The sequence below is a fragment of the Podarcis muralis genome, chromosome 5, assembly GCF_964188315.1.
Source record: "Podarcis muralis chromosome 5, rPodMur119.hap1.1, whole genome shotgun sequence".
In the NCBI taxonomy this organism is placed as follows: Eukaryota; Metazoa; Chordata; class Lepidosauria; order Squamata; family Lacertidae; genus Podarcis; species Podarcis muralis.
The window spans coordinates 54,612,959-54,631,407 of NC_135659.1; the positions used below are offsets into that span (position 1 = coordinate 54,612,959).

The following is an 18,449-nucleotide window of genomic DNA, read 5'->3' on the forward strand; positions in this document are numbered from 1 at the left end:
AGGCAAAGCAGTCGGTGGAGGAACATGCAGGGTCTCAAACTTTAGAGGGGCAGACAGGATCTCAAGGTTGATGATACTGCCCTAAGGGAAACTTGGTTTAATTTCACACATCATCAGTTTACTTAATTCAGAAAGAAGTAAAAGAAATTGTGGTGATTATCATCATGCTTGCTTCTAATGCCAAACAGTGTCACTTTGGGTGATAAAACTGGATGGAGGTGGAAGCAGGAAAACATGGCCAAGGGTAGCGATGCTGATTTGCCCTGCGCTGATGTGCAGACAGTAATGGGGTGAAGGTGGCTGTAAAGACTTCTGGAAATGAAAGGTAAGAGGTGCCTTTAGCTTCTCTGACAAATGACAAGCATGAAGGAGGGGCAGAGGAGAGAAAACCGCGGTGGGTGGTGGCGGTGAGAGGGGAAAGAACTATAAGTTCTCTTTCTCTGTGTGTGTGTATTTGTGAGGTCCTCATTGTCATCTAGTTACACATGCCTCTCTTACCATCTGTTCTTCTTCAACCCCATTCTCCCCCTCCCCTCATATTATACCTGCCTGTTTTCTTCCAGACTTAATACAAGCCTCCATCCCCCCCAAAATTACACTTCCTGATCAATCAGAAGTGTTCCACAGTCTGTGAAGCCCATTCTTTCCCCTCAGCTCATCATTTTCAGTCTGAAAAAATATGCAAACATCTTCTTCACTTTGCAGCAGAAGAGAGATAAAAGCCAAAAATACATACTATAAACGGCATGCTTTGGGATTTCATACACATTTATGAAAACAAAAAGGCCACTTGCTCCTGTTCTTTTCAGCAAGAGGAACTCAGAACCTTTCACATGCATCATTGCCAACCACTCCATGAAAGGTATCCTGGATCTAAGGCAAACTGGAGGAACCAGACAGACCTTTACTTAATGAGACGAACCAGCAATGGTAATAATCTGCCCCTCTGCTTCTACAACTGTGCTTAGAAGTTTGATGAATAATTTAAGTGATATGAGAAGTAGGTTACATTTGCAAGTTGCACAAACACTTTTCAGCACCATGGTGTTGAGTTTTTCAGCAAAAAACACTCTTTAAAGGACGTCTTCTGTCTGACGAGTCTGAGCTAGCTTATCTTCAGCATCAAAATGATTAAAGCACCAGGCAGGAAAACAAGGTGGCAGTCCTGGGCTCCGCTCGTCGGAGCATTTGAGGCCAATGGACAGGCTTAAAGCCCCAGAGCTTGTAAAGCAGAGCTAACACACTGTACCCCTTCAAATCCAGGCTTCACAAAATATCCTCACTAAAACAGTTTTAGGCTTAACATCCATTTTCCTATCAGGATTAAAAAGTACAAGTAATCTCAAAACAGGAATGACTCAACTCCAGGTGACTGGGCTATGGCAGAGATCAGCTAGTGCTACTGTGGCAGCTAGGACAGCTATCTAAATTGAGGTCAATGTGGTAGGTTGCCTTCCAATCTTCACTAATGGACCAGAACAGACTCCCCTGTTCTACTGACAACATAGGAAGCTACAGTACAGGCCTATCTTTGTGGACAGCAATGTGTGGGAGGAGTCAGCCCTGCCCAGACTGCAGACCTGGATTCTCTTCAAAAGAGGACCAGCATCTTTCAGAAGATCTCCATATTGCCAGTGACCATGAAAGGCCATTGGATCTGGATATCCCTGCCTCAGAACTGGAGGCCCCCCACACCAGTTCCCTTCTAAGCCTTCCTGACCTGGGGAGACAGACACAGGGGCAGGTTTGCATTGCCTCCTATTAACAGACTAGCAGCAAGGAAGAATATAGGCACGCCACATGAATTTTCCAAGATGCATGGTTTCTAATTAAATGCACTGGCAGGCTGCTCCAAAACAAAAGGTAAGGGTTAGGTTCCTCCTCCGCACCACCTTACTCATATGCAGACATTAGCACACCCACATTACACACTGTATCTTTAAACAGGCTTTGCGCCTTTGTGCTAATTATGTGAATGTGGGATCACTGTCAGTGCAGAAGAGAACGCAGGAGAGAGGCACTCAAAGCCAACATGGTTAAAAATCCAACCAGGACCAGGGAAATCCAGGTCCAAAGCCACACTCAGCCATGAAGCTCCCTGGGTGGACCTTGCACAAGTCACTGTCTCGGCCTTAAGGGATAGCTGGGTAAAATGGGGGTAGACAGCCATGTATGCCAACCTAAGCTCCTTGGGAAAAGGGTGGGGTGCAGATGCAATTAAGTAGAAAGAATTTTGGTGAGTGTAGATCTGAAGCTTTACATTCCAGCTGAAAAGCAAGTCAGGCAAAACAGCCCTCTTAAGCCTCATGTTCTGAAAGGAACAACCAAAACTCCAGGATAGTGACAAGGAATTTGAGAGATATTATTGTTAGAGGAATATTGCATTTGAGGAGATGTGTTTCTGCAGGGAGGACACAAACACAGCTGGAGAAACTTCATTTAAGATGGTCATGTAAGGAAAAGAAAAACCTGTACAGATTCACCAGACCTTAACAACCCTGCTTCATGATTTATATGCTTAATTCCTTGATCCAATGCTTGTTTGAAGTTGATCTGTAAGTTTGTAGCATCTTAGTTCACTCTTGATTCATCCAAATAAGTTGTCTGTAGCCTCGTCCTCCAAAGCCACCTCCCATTCCTCCTGCATCCCTCACCTCCAGCAGACAATGACCCACCAACAGTGCAGTGTCCCCAAGACGAAGCCTGCTGTCACTGCTGATCACCCCTTTCCACTCCCTGTTGCAGCCCTCCAAAGACAAATCCTTAGCATTGGAGAGGGTACTGCCCCCATCATTCACCCCAACATTCCCTGGATTGGGCCTGCCCCTCCCAAGCTGCTAGGAGTTTCATTGTTCTTCCACTCCCATATGAGGATCATCCTCTCCTCAGTCTCCTATGGTCCAGGTCCATAGGTGGCATAAGTGCTGGTCTGGGGTCTGTTGGGTGGTTGAGGCAGTGGCATCTCAGGATCTTGTGCAGACCTACCCTGCTGAATGGCAGCCACAGCGCCCAGCAAGGCAGCAAGCGGGAGGCCAACCACCATGTCCATGAGGGCTACTGGGCCTCAGAGGCGCAGAATGCATGTGAGCAGAAGACAGCTCAAGTGCTGTCCATGGTGCTGATCTTTGTGGCTGGCAACTCTGCCGAGACATACTCACTGAAGCCAGAGTGCAGAGAGGATGCAACTCATCCACAAAGAGAATGCACACCCACCTCTGGGATACATTGGGGAGAGGCTGTGCAGCTGAGCTGGTTGGACAGCCTCAATAGCCACACCTTCCTCCACTGGTGCTGGCACTGCACCACCACCTCTCCCATCCCTGAAAGATCCTTGGGAATCGAGGCCACTGATACATTACCGACATCACTCTGGCTGTTGTCCGTGTCTTTGATGGGCAAGGATCTTCTTACCTGCCTCCAAGGCTTTGTTCAAAGCCTCCATTAATATCACGCAGGAGCAGATTAGTTCCCAGGCTCATTTCCTGATGGCACCAAAGGTGTCATTCCATTGCTTGCAGGTGGAACCTGTCATGCAATGGTGGAGGCAGAGGGAGCCAATCCTCTCAAATGCACTTATGTGCCACTTTCTCTGTAACTCCAGATAGGCACTATTATAGGGCACACTGTACTACCCATGTGGTGATCAAATGGGTGTTCAGAAAGCTGACAATGAGACACCGGTGCTTCCATGACTTGATCCCATAAATCAGTCACCAAAGCAGTGCAACCCATCAGAAGCTGCCCATGGTGGAATATGTTGCTGGGCAGAAACCCCTGCCAGGGCACGGAGGATGATGGAGGCTGCACAGGCAAGCAATTATTCAGCCCATAATATTAGCAAATCCTGCTGATTTCTGCAGCCTTCTGAATGCACCCCCAGCTATCAATCACTGTGGCCTTCCACCACTTCTCCTTTCTTCCTGTGGCTGGGCCCCTCCCAGCAACTCTTCCTCCCCTCATCCAGCTACTTGCTCCCACCACAGTTCCACATCTTTCATCCCTTCATTAGCTCCTCTGCCTGCCCCATCAGCTGCTGTTTCCTAATGCTTGGTGCCCCTCTGGCACCCACCAGAAAACTTACTCCCCTGGATGTGAACCCACTCATCCCCCCCACACTAACATTGAGTTTTGCTTCCTGCAGTTTGCTGTGTTGGGTTTTCCTCCTTCCCATTACCCTCTGGATTTGGTTTCTCTCCTAGCACTATTGAGCTTGGGTCCCTGCCTTCACCCCAGGTTGGTGTTTCCCCCCTCCCTTTCCACCATACCTCCTGTCTCCATTGCTGAGGGTAATCCTGCCCCCCGTTTTGGGGTTCTCCACAAGGTTAGCTGCTGGTGGGTGCATTTTCACCTGCCCAGCAATCTGTGGGTGGGCAGATGTATTTCTGTTGGTGTGGAGTCCCCCCCCCCCCAAGCAATATAGGCAGTTTTTCACTGGGGGAGGCCTACTTATGTCTCATCCAAAGCTTTCCCAGACAGGGAGATATATAGTGGTCTGGACTGCTTGAGCAGAGATCTCAGAGCAGAACGTAAAACAAGGCATGTCAAGAGAAATTAAAATAACTGACAACAAATCTTCTCTATATACTATTTGACTAATAGTATTCTTCATAATTAAAAAGATGCAAACTAGAAGTGACAGACGAAAAATAATGTGCTCATTAAAATTGAATGGAGATTCATATTAAACACCTGCAGTAGAAGTTATTTTTCCATCTTCCTTTTCTGCTAAGAAGCAAAAACTGAAATTTCAAAGATGGCCTTTAAATGAAGGAAATAATACACCGCTCCCCTGGCACACATTTGCCTTTACATAAAGGCATCTAATGTTAAAATTATTCCTTTTCCTTTAGCACTTTGTACCCATTTTGCAAAACATTGATTTCCCACCCCCTATAGTTTTGTCACTTCCAAGGGGGAGAAATTAGAATAGAAAATAAAGCTATTAAATACTGTTTGAACTGATTTTACAAACTAACCACATTACAATACTTTAGGAAATTACTGAAAAATAATATGCTGGTACATTTCTGCAGTGAAGTCTGTTTAATTTTAAATGTTTTAAAAAACCCAATACTGCTGTGAACTATTCCTGGGGCTATAATTCATAAAGCAATAAATTTGTCAGAATCTAGTAATGTACTTTTTTATTTAGAAATTAAATGGCTGTCTGTTTTGTAAGCAAACAAATCCCTGGACTTAAAAATGAGAAAGTCACAATATCTGTTCCCTAGGTAAAAATTAGCAGGTCAAAATAACCCAGTGGGAGCAATGACAGAATCTGCTATTGCAATTAAAACTTAATCAACTGTCTGTATCTTACTACTGTGTGACCATACCAGTCTGGAACCTGGGCTTTCCTTTTAAAAACCAAACCAAAATGAGAGTCTAGTCTATATGGCTGCAAAATAAGTGAAATCTCAGGTGCAAAGGGGAGACAGAATTTCAGCTGGCAGGAAATGGGGATTCAGTGCATTATATATCCTCTTTGTCTCTTATGATTAGGGGAAGCAAACTGAATTATGCACAGTAAGTAAATATATGCAAAATGTATTTAATTTACTTAACCCTGGTGAAGAATTCTGGTCACATTGGGAGAATTTACACACTCACACACAGAGTGCCAAATGTCAGAAATGCTAGGGTGCTGGTGCACATGAACTTACCATTTCATCTATATACCAGGGCTGGCCCACCTATGAGGTAAGGTGAGGAAGCCGCCTCAGGCAGCAAGATCCACAAATGCAGCAAATCTGGCCTCAAAAAAATGCATTGTCCATTGCTGCTGCCATGGGGGCAGCAACAGCTAGGACAGGCTACTTGGATGCTGGATCTGCATCCTCCTCCTCCTCCTCCTCCTCCTCCTCCTCCGCACCACCATGCTGCCTCCACTGCATGCTCTCAGCAAATAGGAGGTGCTGTTGGTGCCCTCCCACCCTTATGAAGAAAATGGCAGGGACTACCCTTTGGGGTCTCCTGGCTCTGTACCAGCCCAATGTGATTCAGAGTGGGCCTCTTTCCTCATGCAAGAGCCCTCCCCCCCCCGACACCCACACTTTCCCCTGCTGTAGATCATCACTCACCCCCTTGTTCCCTGGCATGGGGGAGCACCATTTTGTGGTTCACCTCCAATGCCGAAACATCTTGGGCCAGCCCTACTATAGACACAGTGCAGCAACTGATCAAACTTAGGGAAGAGAGTATTTCCCTTTTCCATCCCATCCCATCGCTATCCTCTGGGGTTGCTCTGTTCCACATCCTGCTTTGCCTGCCTTTTGGTTTGGCTTGGAGAATTCTAAAGTTAGTTTTTTTACTTGGCACATTGCTCAATTTGCAGTTCATGGCTCTTCCTCCTCCCCCCCCCCCCCCGCCCCCTAAAGTGACTAATCCACACCAGCACATATACATATTGATTAAATCATAGTTTAAAATTGAACCTTGATGCAACCACATCAGGATTCCTTTTTTTGCACAGAGATTTAATCCATATGCATACATGCTGATGTGAATCACCTAGCTGTGAGGAGGGAGGGGAAGCTACAATTGAGAATGGCATCAACTGAGCACGTGCAGCAGTCTAGAAATCAAAGGCAGGAGACTAGCAAAGGCAGGAGACTAGCAAGAGGAGACTCCAAAAACAAGACTGGGTAATTCAGACCCTCAGGATCTGTGGAGAAATTCACAAGCACCCCCACTTAAACATCGTGTTTAGCTTTTAGAATCAGCAGTCTATGTGATAATGATGTGCTCTAGCAGAAATGAGAGCAACAAGCTCACTCACAGGCTGCAGTTTCCCAAGGACTCTGAGAAGCTGTAATCAATTTCAAGGTTGGTTGCTTTGTTGTCAAAACCATGGGGCAGCTCATCCCACTCGTCGAACCTGATGCCAGTGCCCAGAGAATATGTGCCCTCTGCACACGGCATGCATGACTGGTTCTTCATGTCCAAGAATTCGCCAGCTTTGCAGGAAAATGCTGAAATGCAGAAGAGAAAAACTGATCAGGGGAAAAGGAAAAATGAAAACCAAACAGAGACTTCCTTGAGTGATTCCTAGGATTTATATAACATGCTGCCCCAATGCATTTGCCCTGGCCAGACTGAACTCTGGGAATCTGTGGGTTGCCACTTAATAAGAATCACAACTTGGGAGAGTCCTACTGTGCTCATGTCCTGCTTCTGTTTCCCATACGCATCTAAGTTCACCACTGGTGTAGCTTCTTATACAATTTCAAACCACAGTTCCCTACAAGATCCAGACTCCAAGAATTGTGGTTTGCTTAAAATTCATTGAATGAGAACAAACCAAGATGTAACTATGGTTCCTAATCCTGGTTTGCTTATTAACTAGTTATAGGATCTGGCCCCTGTGGGAATCCGTGGGGCTTTGGATCCAACAGACTCAAAGCCTCTGGTGCCCTGCAACGTCCCATTTCAAGGCTTTCTGTTGTTTACTGCCAATGGGAAAACCCACCAGCAGAAGCTTCCCACCTGTCAGAGAGAAGCTCAGGACCTCTGGCACAGCAGAGCACCATCAGCAATGGAGAGGCAATACTGCACCATCCTCCCACTCCCCCAGCCATTAACATTGGGGGGGTGGTGTCCAAATTTGTATCTAAGTGCATCATTACAAAATTTCAGCAACTTGTCAATTTCAAGTCAAATATGCCAATGCTAACTTTCTGATTGTGTGTGGGAAGTTAACATAAACAAAATACAAGCAACTCTCCACCTGTGTGGGGGTTGCATTCCGGGTCATTGCACATATCAGCAGTCGCAAGTAAGCCCATTCCATCCCCTTCTGGGGCCAAAAGCAACACAGGCATTGGCGGTTGCACGGCAATCAGATGCACGAAAAATGGTCACCGCCTGCATTCAAGGATATTCTAAGCATGAAATTGGTATCTCTCTCTTCTGAATGTTCAACTATTAACAGGGGTAGACCTCATTTTAACACACTGCACGATGTGACATCTCGTGCCCCATGGCTCAACGTGGCTCTGGAGCCTCCGGTTCGCTGGAATACACCATGCAAAGGGAAGGTGTGGTGACAGCAGTCATAGCTTACAGCATTTTGTGCCTTTGATGGGGTCTGGCAAGCCGGTGCAGAGTCCTGGGTTGTGCGGCACAGCTACTCTCCATCTGGAGCCTTGGCTGTTACATGCTGTGTATTCATAATGGTATTCAGACTGAAAGAGAAAGTGCAGGGGTGAAATAACACCATGCGCATTTAGCACCAATGATAGATGCTTTCCCACTTATTATAGAAGATTGGCTCTCCACAGGACATCAGGTTATTATGCTCAGAGCCGCAGAATTTTGCACAATAGGAACATGTAAACTAGATTTGGTGGCCCCAACATTAAGGTAACACACTAAACGTGCCATGCAATTCTATTCTCTAGAGCAGCTACTTCTAATTTATACTAACAGAGAATAAACTGGACTTTTATAATCCCATGCATATGCCTACAAATTCCAGAATCAAGACAGTTTTGAATAACTGTTCTGTTGATAACAAGCCAGACCTTAAAGCAGATGAGATTCCATTTACAAGCCCATTTCCAGAGAAGGTGTTTATGCCACTAGAAAGAAACTGTGCTGGTACTGTAGTTGTGCAGAGTATGAGCAAATGTTATCCAAATCCATAGTAGAGCCAGGGTACATGAGAGCTCCAGTTACCTTACTACGTGCAGCAAAATCCCATTTCCCCAACTCCTGCCACAGGTCTACATGTTAGAAAAAAAGCGCAGGATTCACAACCCCATGTTTTCTTTATAAGGGAAATGCTAGATGGGTGACATTTTCAAGCGAGAGAAAATAGGGAGTGCTCTTCCTATACCTATTGATTTGGCTTTGCAAAACATGAGATCACACACAAAGCCTGGTGCAGGGAAGGCATCCTTCGCTCCCTGCATCATTTCTGAGTTATGCAGAGAAGGGTGGTAGAATCCAGGGGCAGGGATTGTTGTGGTTGCTGTTGTAGTTGTGGTTGTTGTTGATTTTACGAAGCATATTTATTCACAACTGCTCTAAATTCTCAGGGCTCCTCTAGATTCTAAATATTTAGCAAACAAAACTATGTTTATCCTAGCATTATTAGGGATTAGTGTAACAAAACTGGTTGTTCATTAAACAGGTTCCTGGAGAAACCCGGATATAAAGTGTTGCCTAAAAGGCAAAACATTATTTCTTTAATACTCTAAACAGATGGAGTCCTGGAGTATTTGACTAGGGCCAGAGAGAATGGTTCTGGAAATGAGCCAAGTCCACCAATTCTCCCATGAGTCACCTGACCAAGTAATGTGCTCTGTTTCTTTGCCATGAAGGCATACGAGGCTGTTCTACATATTTATTCTGAGGCTGATCTACCGGTATATATTTATTTTGGCATATCCTACTCGCTATGATGTAGCCATTCTCATTTTAGTAGAAAATGCAAAGGTCATATGTTTAATCTGTTTAATGGACTCTGTGTTCATTCTATATGTTTCATATGTATTCAGTTCTGCTGTTAGCCACTAATATTAACTAACTTAATAAAGATTCATCAATCCTACTGGGCAACTGCTCTTATTCCTTTCTTAACAGCAACTCTCCTTTTTGTGTCCAGCTTCAAACTGTAAATATATCTAATTTTCATTTATAAAAAGAAAAAGTTATTCCTTCGGAGGTAGTAAGATGCATTAAAATGTGTGGTATGTAGTACACAGCCTCAGCCTTGGTTTTCTGTTTGGTGCCAGGTGAGGACCTTTTTATTTGCCCTGGTCTTTCGTCTTGTTTGTGTTTCATCATGCTGGAATGTTGCCTTCTTTATTGGCAACATATTGTACAGTTTGATATTCACAGAATCGTATACTTGTAGAGCTGGAAGGGACCCTGAGGGTCACCTTGTCCAACCCCCTTTGATGCAGGAATCTTTTGCCCAATGTGGGCCTTGCACCCACAACTCTGAGATTAAGTCGCATGCTCTACTAGCTGAGCTATCACACTGTCATTGTATATTATTTATTTAATTCTTATGAGCTGCTCTGAGAGCCTTGGCCGAAGAGCAGCCAACACGCAAACAAATCAAATAAATCAAAAATCCTTCCCATAAAAACAATCTTGACTTTTGCTTGGGACAAAAATACAGCAAACTACCTTGTTTAGGATCTATCTTGCTTCAGAATCTAGATGCCGTAAGAGAGAAGCTTGTTTTGCTCCCCGACAAGAACAAAGGCCGGCTTGCAAATGCATTGGTAACTTTCTTAGGAACAAATGTAATTAATATCATACGTTTGCTTAATAGCAAATGCAATCTCCAGCTAAGTCCCCGAGTGGCTAGGTTAACATGCTTTTTATATGTTTTTCTTATAAAAACTCTTTATAATGTGTTCTATTGTCCCTGAAAGGGCTGGCTCAAGACATTTTGCTGCCTGGGGTAAAAGGCACTCTAGTGCTGTCCACTCTATGTAGAGAAGCCAACTGGACCGGCTGTTGAATCTTACTTCAACACTAGCAAAGATCCACTAAAAAAACAAACAAACCACTAACACTAGCAAAGATGGCGCACTCCACCACATCCCGTGGGGCTTGCAGGGTAGACCTGCACACCTACCTCTATCATCCAACTTCTCGCTGCCACACCACCACCCACACAGCATGTGCTACCTGAGGCAGCTGCCTCACTCTGCCTAAGGTCAAATTCTGGTCCCCAGCTACCTTCCTTGTGATCTAATGGTACTCATTTCATTTGTAGCTGCATTCTTCTAAAAGCTACAGCGAGTCAGAAAATCTCATTCTGGCTTGGGATTTCATTATTTGGATACAGTAATATTTATGAGCCAATGTAGTGTAGTCGAGAGAGCGTTGCACTAAGACCGGGGAGATCGGGGTTCAAATACGCCCCCCCCCCCCGTGGTATGAAGCTCACTGGGTGCTGACCTTGGGGCCAGTCGCTGCCTAACCTGCCTCACAGGGTTGTTGTGAGGATAAAATGAGGGAGGAGAACTATGTACAGCACCTTCAGCTCCTTGGAGGACTGTTGGGATATAAATGTAAAAAAAATAATGCATAATAGGAGGGAAGACCTTTCAAAATATTAAAGTATCTTGGAACGTAGAGGACTGGAGTCAGAGAATCAGGCGTGCATTCCCAATTCCCAATTCACCCCAGAATTCCAGCATTTAATGGGAGGTTTCTTTGAAAGGGAAAAAAAATGCACCACACCATCCCCATACCATTCAGGGTCAGAGCTGGCTGTGCCACTTTGTGGACAAAGGTGCTTTGGTGTTAAGCATAATTCAACACAGCGATTAGGTCCAGGTTGGCAGTTTGCTCACGCATCACCTGACATGTAGATTAATCTCTTTTCTGTTTGTAATACATGAAGTAGCCCTACGTGAAACAGTGGCAACGAAAAGGCAGCCTTTTGTAAAAGTTTCCCAGATGTTAATTTTATCAGGATTGATGAAAGCCGGTTCTTTGCTTTCTGTGGACACCTGCCCTGCCCTTCACTTATCTTTGACTGTGTTCCACACATCCATATGGAGGAACAGCTGCTGCATGGGTAAAGTGTTCCCTGCTAATCACTTTGAAAACCCGACACCTTCCTCTGTGCAGAGGCCAGGGAGGGATGTTTATGAAGAAGTTAAGCTAATGCTCAAGGCAAATGCAGCCGGCTGGAAGAGTTAGCCTTAAAGCCTGGCAAAAATCACCTTTTGTGTTAAGCTGCAAGTTGAACACCTTATCTTCCCACTCCCTCCCCCCCCCCCATTTAAATAGTAAGGAAATGAATAGATTATAATCTGTTTAGAAATAAGGTTCTAAGATTTCATCATTATTTCTTTTTTTAAAAAAAACAAAACACCTAATTATTTCTAACACCCAAATCTATATACCTGAGAAAAAGCTCTGCATTTGGACAAAGACATGTAGGGCAGCTGCATAAGAGCAATGATGTTGCTGAGAAAGCCCTGCTTTTGTTCTTACAGCCTGTGTAGTGTCAAACTGCAGTCCTCTGCAGACCTTCAAAGTGCCTGCACGGTGACAAACAGGATTACCACTGTCCCCTTCATGGGGCACCTGCTGGTTCCACCTGCCATCCACACGTTTGACTTAAGGCAGTGTATGCAAAAAAGCTTGCTTGCAATCAACTTAATATGCACAGACCTCTGCACAATCTGTACATGCAAACCCAGAGCTCCCAAACTAAGAGGCTCCTATGAAAACCAAGAAGTAGTACGAGACTCAAATCTTTTAAAGATCTGATGAAGCAACCAACAGAAAGAAAGAATCTGAAGCAAATAATGAGGCCTCTGTTTGACATAAGCATAAATTAATCAGAAAGGGAGATGTCAAATGAGGCAAAAGCACACACAAGTCAGGCAAAAGGATGCAAGATTTCTCAAAGAAGCTAACTTTAAAGGGCTGTGAGAGAGACAATAAAACAGCAGGAGAAATTCAGAGCTGATAAAGACAAGTGTGGAAGTATATCAAAAGAAAAGCTCAAAAATGGTAAGCAAACGTAAATAATTAATTGCAATTTAATTAGGATGCAATCCCATACTGAAGATTTGACAGCTTTCGACTTTGGCAGAAGCCTCCACCCCTCTTCCCGGAACCTTATCTGGTACAGTATCTCACCTTGGAGCTTCAGGCCCAAATGCCAAGTTACCTTCTGCTCCCACAACTGGAGATGCAAGGACACAGCACCCCACACAGGTAAGCAAGTTAAAGAAAAACCCTTGCTGTAATGTATAACCATTGCAGCTGCCTCCCATGTCTCCCCCACGCCTTTCATAGTACATAAATACTGTGTCTTGTTTGAACCGTCTTGCCCCAAAACTCTTGCCCGCCCCAAGAGCAGTGCTCTCTACATAGAGGAGGTACTCATTCTCACACCCAGGTGAACTCTTCATTGGCAAAGGCCAGGCACTCCTTTCCAACTCTGTTGGCAAGGCTATAAACAAGCATGAGAGGGTCTTGCTCTTCTTTTATACAGAGCAAAAAGGAGAGAAAAAAATAAGTAAATCAAAGGATTTTGCCGAACTTGTTCAAGGAAAAAGTTTAGTTCTTCAGCACCTTCATTTATAGTGCAAACATGATATATTTTTCCTTCTGCTTAACTTAAATTCAGAAGGCTTATTTAGCTTTGTTGCAGAACAAGCTTTGGAGTTTTGTGACATGTTAAACAATGTTTTGGCACTGTATTAGCATTTTCTTAAACTAATAAGAGACAAAGGGCTCATGAAAATATAGAGCCTTTCTCAAACACCATTTAAATTAGATCTAGCTAGTGTGTAAAAAGTGATTTTGTTCCTAGGCTGATGAACAGCAAGTGGTTCAAAATAGCAATTGAAAACAAGCCAAGCCTTTGAAGTTTCACAGCACTTGAATATCAGGGAAGGGAAAAGGTAAGACAAGAGTTATTATATTAAGACTGTTTGACAGGGAAGGTTTTTGAAATCCCTTGATCTTTCTCAGCACATCCAGTTTTCACAGAAAGGTGCAGCCACAAGACATTTTCTTCTAGAACAGTATATGCCACTTGATCACAGAAGAACTATCAGACTTTGGAAGAAAATGCATTTTAATACAGGAGAAAATGCTACGGGTTTTGTGCTTTTAAAAAGCACCCAGTATTTTCCTCAACCAAATACAAATATGTGCACCACCAAAGACTGCAAAACTTTTGCCATGTAAAACTTCTGCAGGGGGTATTTCACTTCTCTGCTCCCTGCCCCCACAACCAAAAAGTGTTGGAGATTATGTACTTGGCTTCATTTTAGTTTCATCACATCTACCATCACAACGTACATAACAGAAAGAGGTTAATGAATGTGTTCAAGAAGGGAGAGGGACAGAGGCTGAATCTAGAGAGTGAGCTACTCAGGAGCAGAGCCATGCAAAATCGGGTGTGTAGTCAGAAACAAAACCAGGCATGACCCCGTGACAAAAACACACACACTTTTTCAGTACTTGCTCTGTCTGGTGTAAGTGGACTGTACATCTGCCCATGGAACAATGCTGAGTGGAACCCCCAGTCTTCCAAATCACAGGCATTCAACAGGGCTAAACATCACCCTCCAAATAAAGATGTGCAGAATGTCACTTGGAGGTGGTGCTTGAAACTAGGGTCAGCAGTGCAAAGCTGGGGGCCAAACTTGGCGGCATGTTAAATGGTTGGTTGAAATTAATGTGCCTAGCTTTCTTATAATTTGTGGCCGAGGGGGATCAGGATTTGGACCCTGTACCAAGGGGCAGTTAACAGTGTCTGTCAGCCATGTTCCTGGCAAAAATCTTTCTTGCCCCCTGCCCCAAAAGCTGCTATTTGAAGCAGGAGGGAAAGTGCTATTGGCATCAATGGAAGTTTCCCTCGTTGTCATGTCTCGTGTCCCTTTCCATCCCCGTACTGATGTCTGCACGTGTACCCGGCAAACATGTAAAGAGAAATACAAGAATGGAAAAGGACAAAAACAAACTAACATGGAACAAAAGGCAATCGTTTGGGCTCAGCCCAAGAGATTTGGCCCAGATCCCTGCCCTTATCTGTATGCACAGTGGCACAGAATTCTCATTACTGGTTGAAGCAGAGAACAGGGCAGTGCATTGCTCTCTTTCAGCCTATGCAAGCAATTCCCAGTAGCCAGCTTCCAGTATTTTTAAAACATTTCACTGGGATAGTAAAATTCTTGAAGGAGGAAAAATTACGTAGTACAATTCCTGATGAAGCTCAGAAGGGCTACAACAAGTGCTACTTTTCTGTAATGAAAGTCAAGTCCAAGAGGTCTCAAGTGTAACAGCTACAAGTTGAGCTTCCAGGCTGGATCCACCGTCTTTTAACTGAACCTGCAGAGGCTCAGCTGCTGAGCACTTGCTTTGCAAGCGTGCCACCCCAAGACCGAGAAAGGCCTCTGTGGGAGAGCAATTCCCAGTCACGGTTAATCATGCTGAGTGAGATGCACCGCTGCATCCCAACCACCTGCACTTGTTTAATGGGTACAGTGCCTTCCCTCCCACCCTTCACTCTGTGTGCTTAATTCAAGCTATTGTCAGAATATCCTCCAGACCTATCAATTTGCCTCTTTGAATGCCAGGGGTTTTTTTTGTGGGGGGTTTTTTGGTTTAATTTTTGCTTTGTCTTATATGCAGCAGCTTTCGGCATTTTGAATTAGATATGGAGCTAGAGCAGCCTACAATGCTTTTAAAGCTGTTTGTTGGATGTAAAAAATATGTGGGAACACAAAGTCAAGCACTCATGCACATTTCATGCATTCTGTCACTTAAACACCCAACTGAGATTGCAACCTGTGCTTTTTCGATTGCTGAGAAATGTATCTTTTTACGTGGCAAAACACCGAAGGACAAGCCATTAGCAGCTCATATATATTCAGTCGTGTCTGGATGTTACACTAAACCACTGTTTAAAAGCAATGTGAATGAGTCTACCTTCCTTCATGGCCCTCGCCACCTACCAACAGCTAAAAGAAGGAACATATAAGCGCTTGCTTTGCTTTCAGTAAACTATGACTTCCTGCATTGTCAAAACTGAGAATAGTAGTTTAACACTAACTATGGTTAGGGTTTTTATAAAAAATCAAGACAGCTTCATAACTCACAATTTGAAGTTGACTTGTTTGAAAACTAAGCGCAGTTAGTGAGAAAACATTATTCCTGCTTCAGATAGCACGGGAAGTCACAGTTTACAAGTCACAGTCATGTTCTTGGCTGTATGGGAGGAATAGAGTTGCTCAGGAAGAGAGGAGGCTGATTCATGCAGTGTTAAACCATAGTCTAATGTTACATCTGAACTTGGTCATTGCCTTCCCATTTTCTGTAAGGCATACATGAGTCTGTCTGCTCCCCATCCCTCTATCTGCATGTATGTGTGCACACCCATCACTCAAGAGCAGTAGATTAGCACAGAGTTTGACATTTCCAGGCTATTAAGGAAATTCCACTTTTAATGAGCAAGAACTTCTGTGCGATTCAAGACAATTCTCCTGGACAGAAGCTTACTGTACATATCCATTTATTTTCCTTGGCAAGAGACTGACATTTGCTCCTGGCACTTGCCTGAGCTGTTCTTTATTTGGCACAATGCAAGGATAACCTACCCGAAAGCAATGAATAGCAGGTAAGTCAGAAAAAGAGGGGAGAAATAAAAAGAATTCTATTGACAAACCACTTTTCCAGACAAGAACATATACTAAATATGAAAAAAATTTAAAACACAAATGAGGGGTATATCGTGAAAAACAATTAACAGTCATGTAAAGAAAAGATACTTTTCTTCTGTAGAAAATAGATGGTAGATAAATATAAAACACACACACATTTGGTCTAACACAATGGGGAAGGGCTATTGTTCGACTCTACATTTTGCATACAAAACGTCCCAGATTCAACCCCCTATGTCAAAGCCTTTTCTTCAGGGTGCGGTTGGACAGAAATGAGGACTTGAGGGGAAACTGTACCATTAGAAAACTAATAATGTGAAGTTTGAAAAAAAGGGGGAAATTAGACATGTGAGGCATAAGTGTTTATTAAGCAGTTAATTGACATGAAATGTCAGGGACAGCATGTACCCAAATTGTATCAGGGTAGAATGTGCTCCATTTCCATACTTAAAATAAACTGCCAAAACCAGATTAAAACATCTTCTTTTGGGCGGGAACCACCTCTTCTTCACCTTCATCTTTTGGCAGGTAACACTTCGTTTTATCCTTGTAGCTACTCTTAAAATATTCCTGTTTTTGCACCTGTCACCAAACTACGGCAGACTCATAAATGAACAGTCACTATATGGTAGATAAGAACTAGTGGCTCCTATGGAGAAACTGCCATTGATACAGGGTGTAAAGTACGCTTTGTGTTCGTTCAGTCTTTGCTTTTTCGGTATGGGGGGGTGTTACAATGGGGAATTGGTGCAGTTGCTTTTAAAAAACCCTCCCAGTATCTCCAAGCAGAACTGGGAAAGACTTCTGTCTGAAACCCCACCAGGCAGTATCAAGCAGGTGTGGTGGTAGATTGGAAACTACTGGCAGATCTCTGGGTAATTTCCAGGAGCTTGGTAAGGGATCCCAACTGTTCTAGTACAGTAGTACCTTGGGTTACAGACGCTTCAGGTTACAGACTCCGCTAACCCAGAAATAGTACCTTGGGTTAAGAACTTTGCTTCAGCATAAGAACAGAAATCACACGGCGGCGGCGCAGCAGCAGTAGGAGGCCCCATTAGCTAAAGTGGTACCTCAGATTAAGAACAGTTTCAGGTTAAGAACGGACGTCCAGAACGAATTAAGTTCTTAACCCGAGGTACCACTGTAATAGCAACACCAAAAATAGGTGGGGCAACCCAGCCAGATGGGTGGAGTATAAATAAATAAAATAAAATATCACACACACACAAATCCTAAATTAGGTTGCTGAAACAAAGAAAGCCTGCAAGGAAATATTGGCTAAACATATGTTAAAGGGCACTCTGTCCTTAATTCTTAGGGCTTGTCCACACTTCTGCTTGCCCCGTGCCTAGAAAGCATGGGTCTAAGCAAGTTTCCCCTTGCCCCACTCATTTCCCAAGAAAAACCTGCTCTTTAGCTTTAACTTGGAACAAATGGCAGTCCACGGAAAACCTGTGCCATTTGCTCTGACTGATAACAAAAGAGCATTTTCTTTCCCAGGGGAAAGCAGTGGGACAAGAGGAAGTGGATAAACCCTTAGCTAAATTTATTTTGCACCTGGCTCAGGTTGGGGGATCTCAAGAGTTCTAGTACAATAATATGGTAGATCCTGCAAGACTAATGACTACCCTCCCCTGGTGTACAACGTAGATGACTCTGAGCTGGATGAACAGTGGTCTGAGTTGGTTGGTATAAGGCAGCTTTCCATGTTCTCAATCCCTGAGCTTTCTCCCACCTGCGATGATCAATCAATAGTAAAGAGACCCTTTTAAGCAGAAAGTGCTTTCATACCAGTAAAGGTCACTTAGCTGCTGTAAGGAATGCTAAGTTTATCACAAATGTGGAAATGGGTATTTTCAGGAAACTGCAGCATTCTTCCAATGCACTCGGAATAATTCTACCTCCAGAAAGCTGGACCCAGAACCTTGTACTGAATAGTAATAACTGAAGCATAGTTGAAATATTGGCCAGCCTTAAAAGCCGCCCAGCTGCCTCTGTAAGGAACAGGTTGTAAAAGCAGCTAAGGAATAACAAGGAGTTCTTATCTGGATTCACCATGTACTCCTCCTTCGGGCATTCTGAACCAGGAAGCAAACAAGGCTGCAATCTGGCACTGGGAGTGTACCTGCCATTCCAACTCTACTTCCTTCTCCCCCATGCCCAAAGTATCTCTGCTGTTTGAAGTGGCTCTCAATACCATTTTACAAGCGGTTTTGTCACTGATGACCATACAAACAAGTTCTATTTCCTCAGAACATTTTGCTTTTTCAAATGAGCAATTCAATCTGTCTT

The 18,449-nt window shown here is 43.9% G+C and overlaps 1 protein-coding gene across 2 annotated transcripts in view; it reads right to left on the bottom strand.

Moving 5' to 3' along the window:
• The window catches only part of ELAPOR1 (endosome-lysosome associated apoptosis and autophagy regulator 1), a 51,075-nt gene that overhangs the window by 19,963 nt on the left and 12,663 nt on the right, over positions 1-18,449 (bottom strand). For both annotated transcript variants that reach the window (XM_028733907.2, XM_028733908.2), the window contains exons 2-3: positions 8,063-8,183; positions 6,779-6,971 (exon numbers count right to left, since the gene is read on the bottom strand). In XM_028733907.2, coding sequence (XP_028589740.2) covers positions 6,779-6,971; positions 8,063-8,183 — 314 coding nt within the window. The remainder of the gene's footprint in view (positions 1-6,778; positions 6,972-8,062; positions 8,184-18,449) is intronic.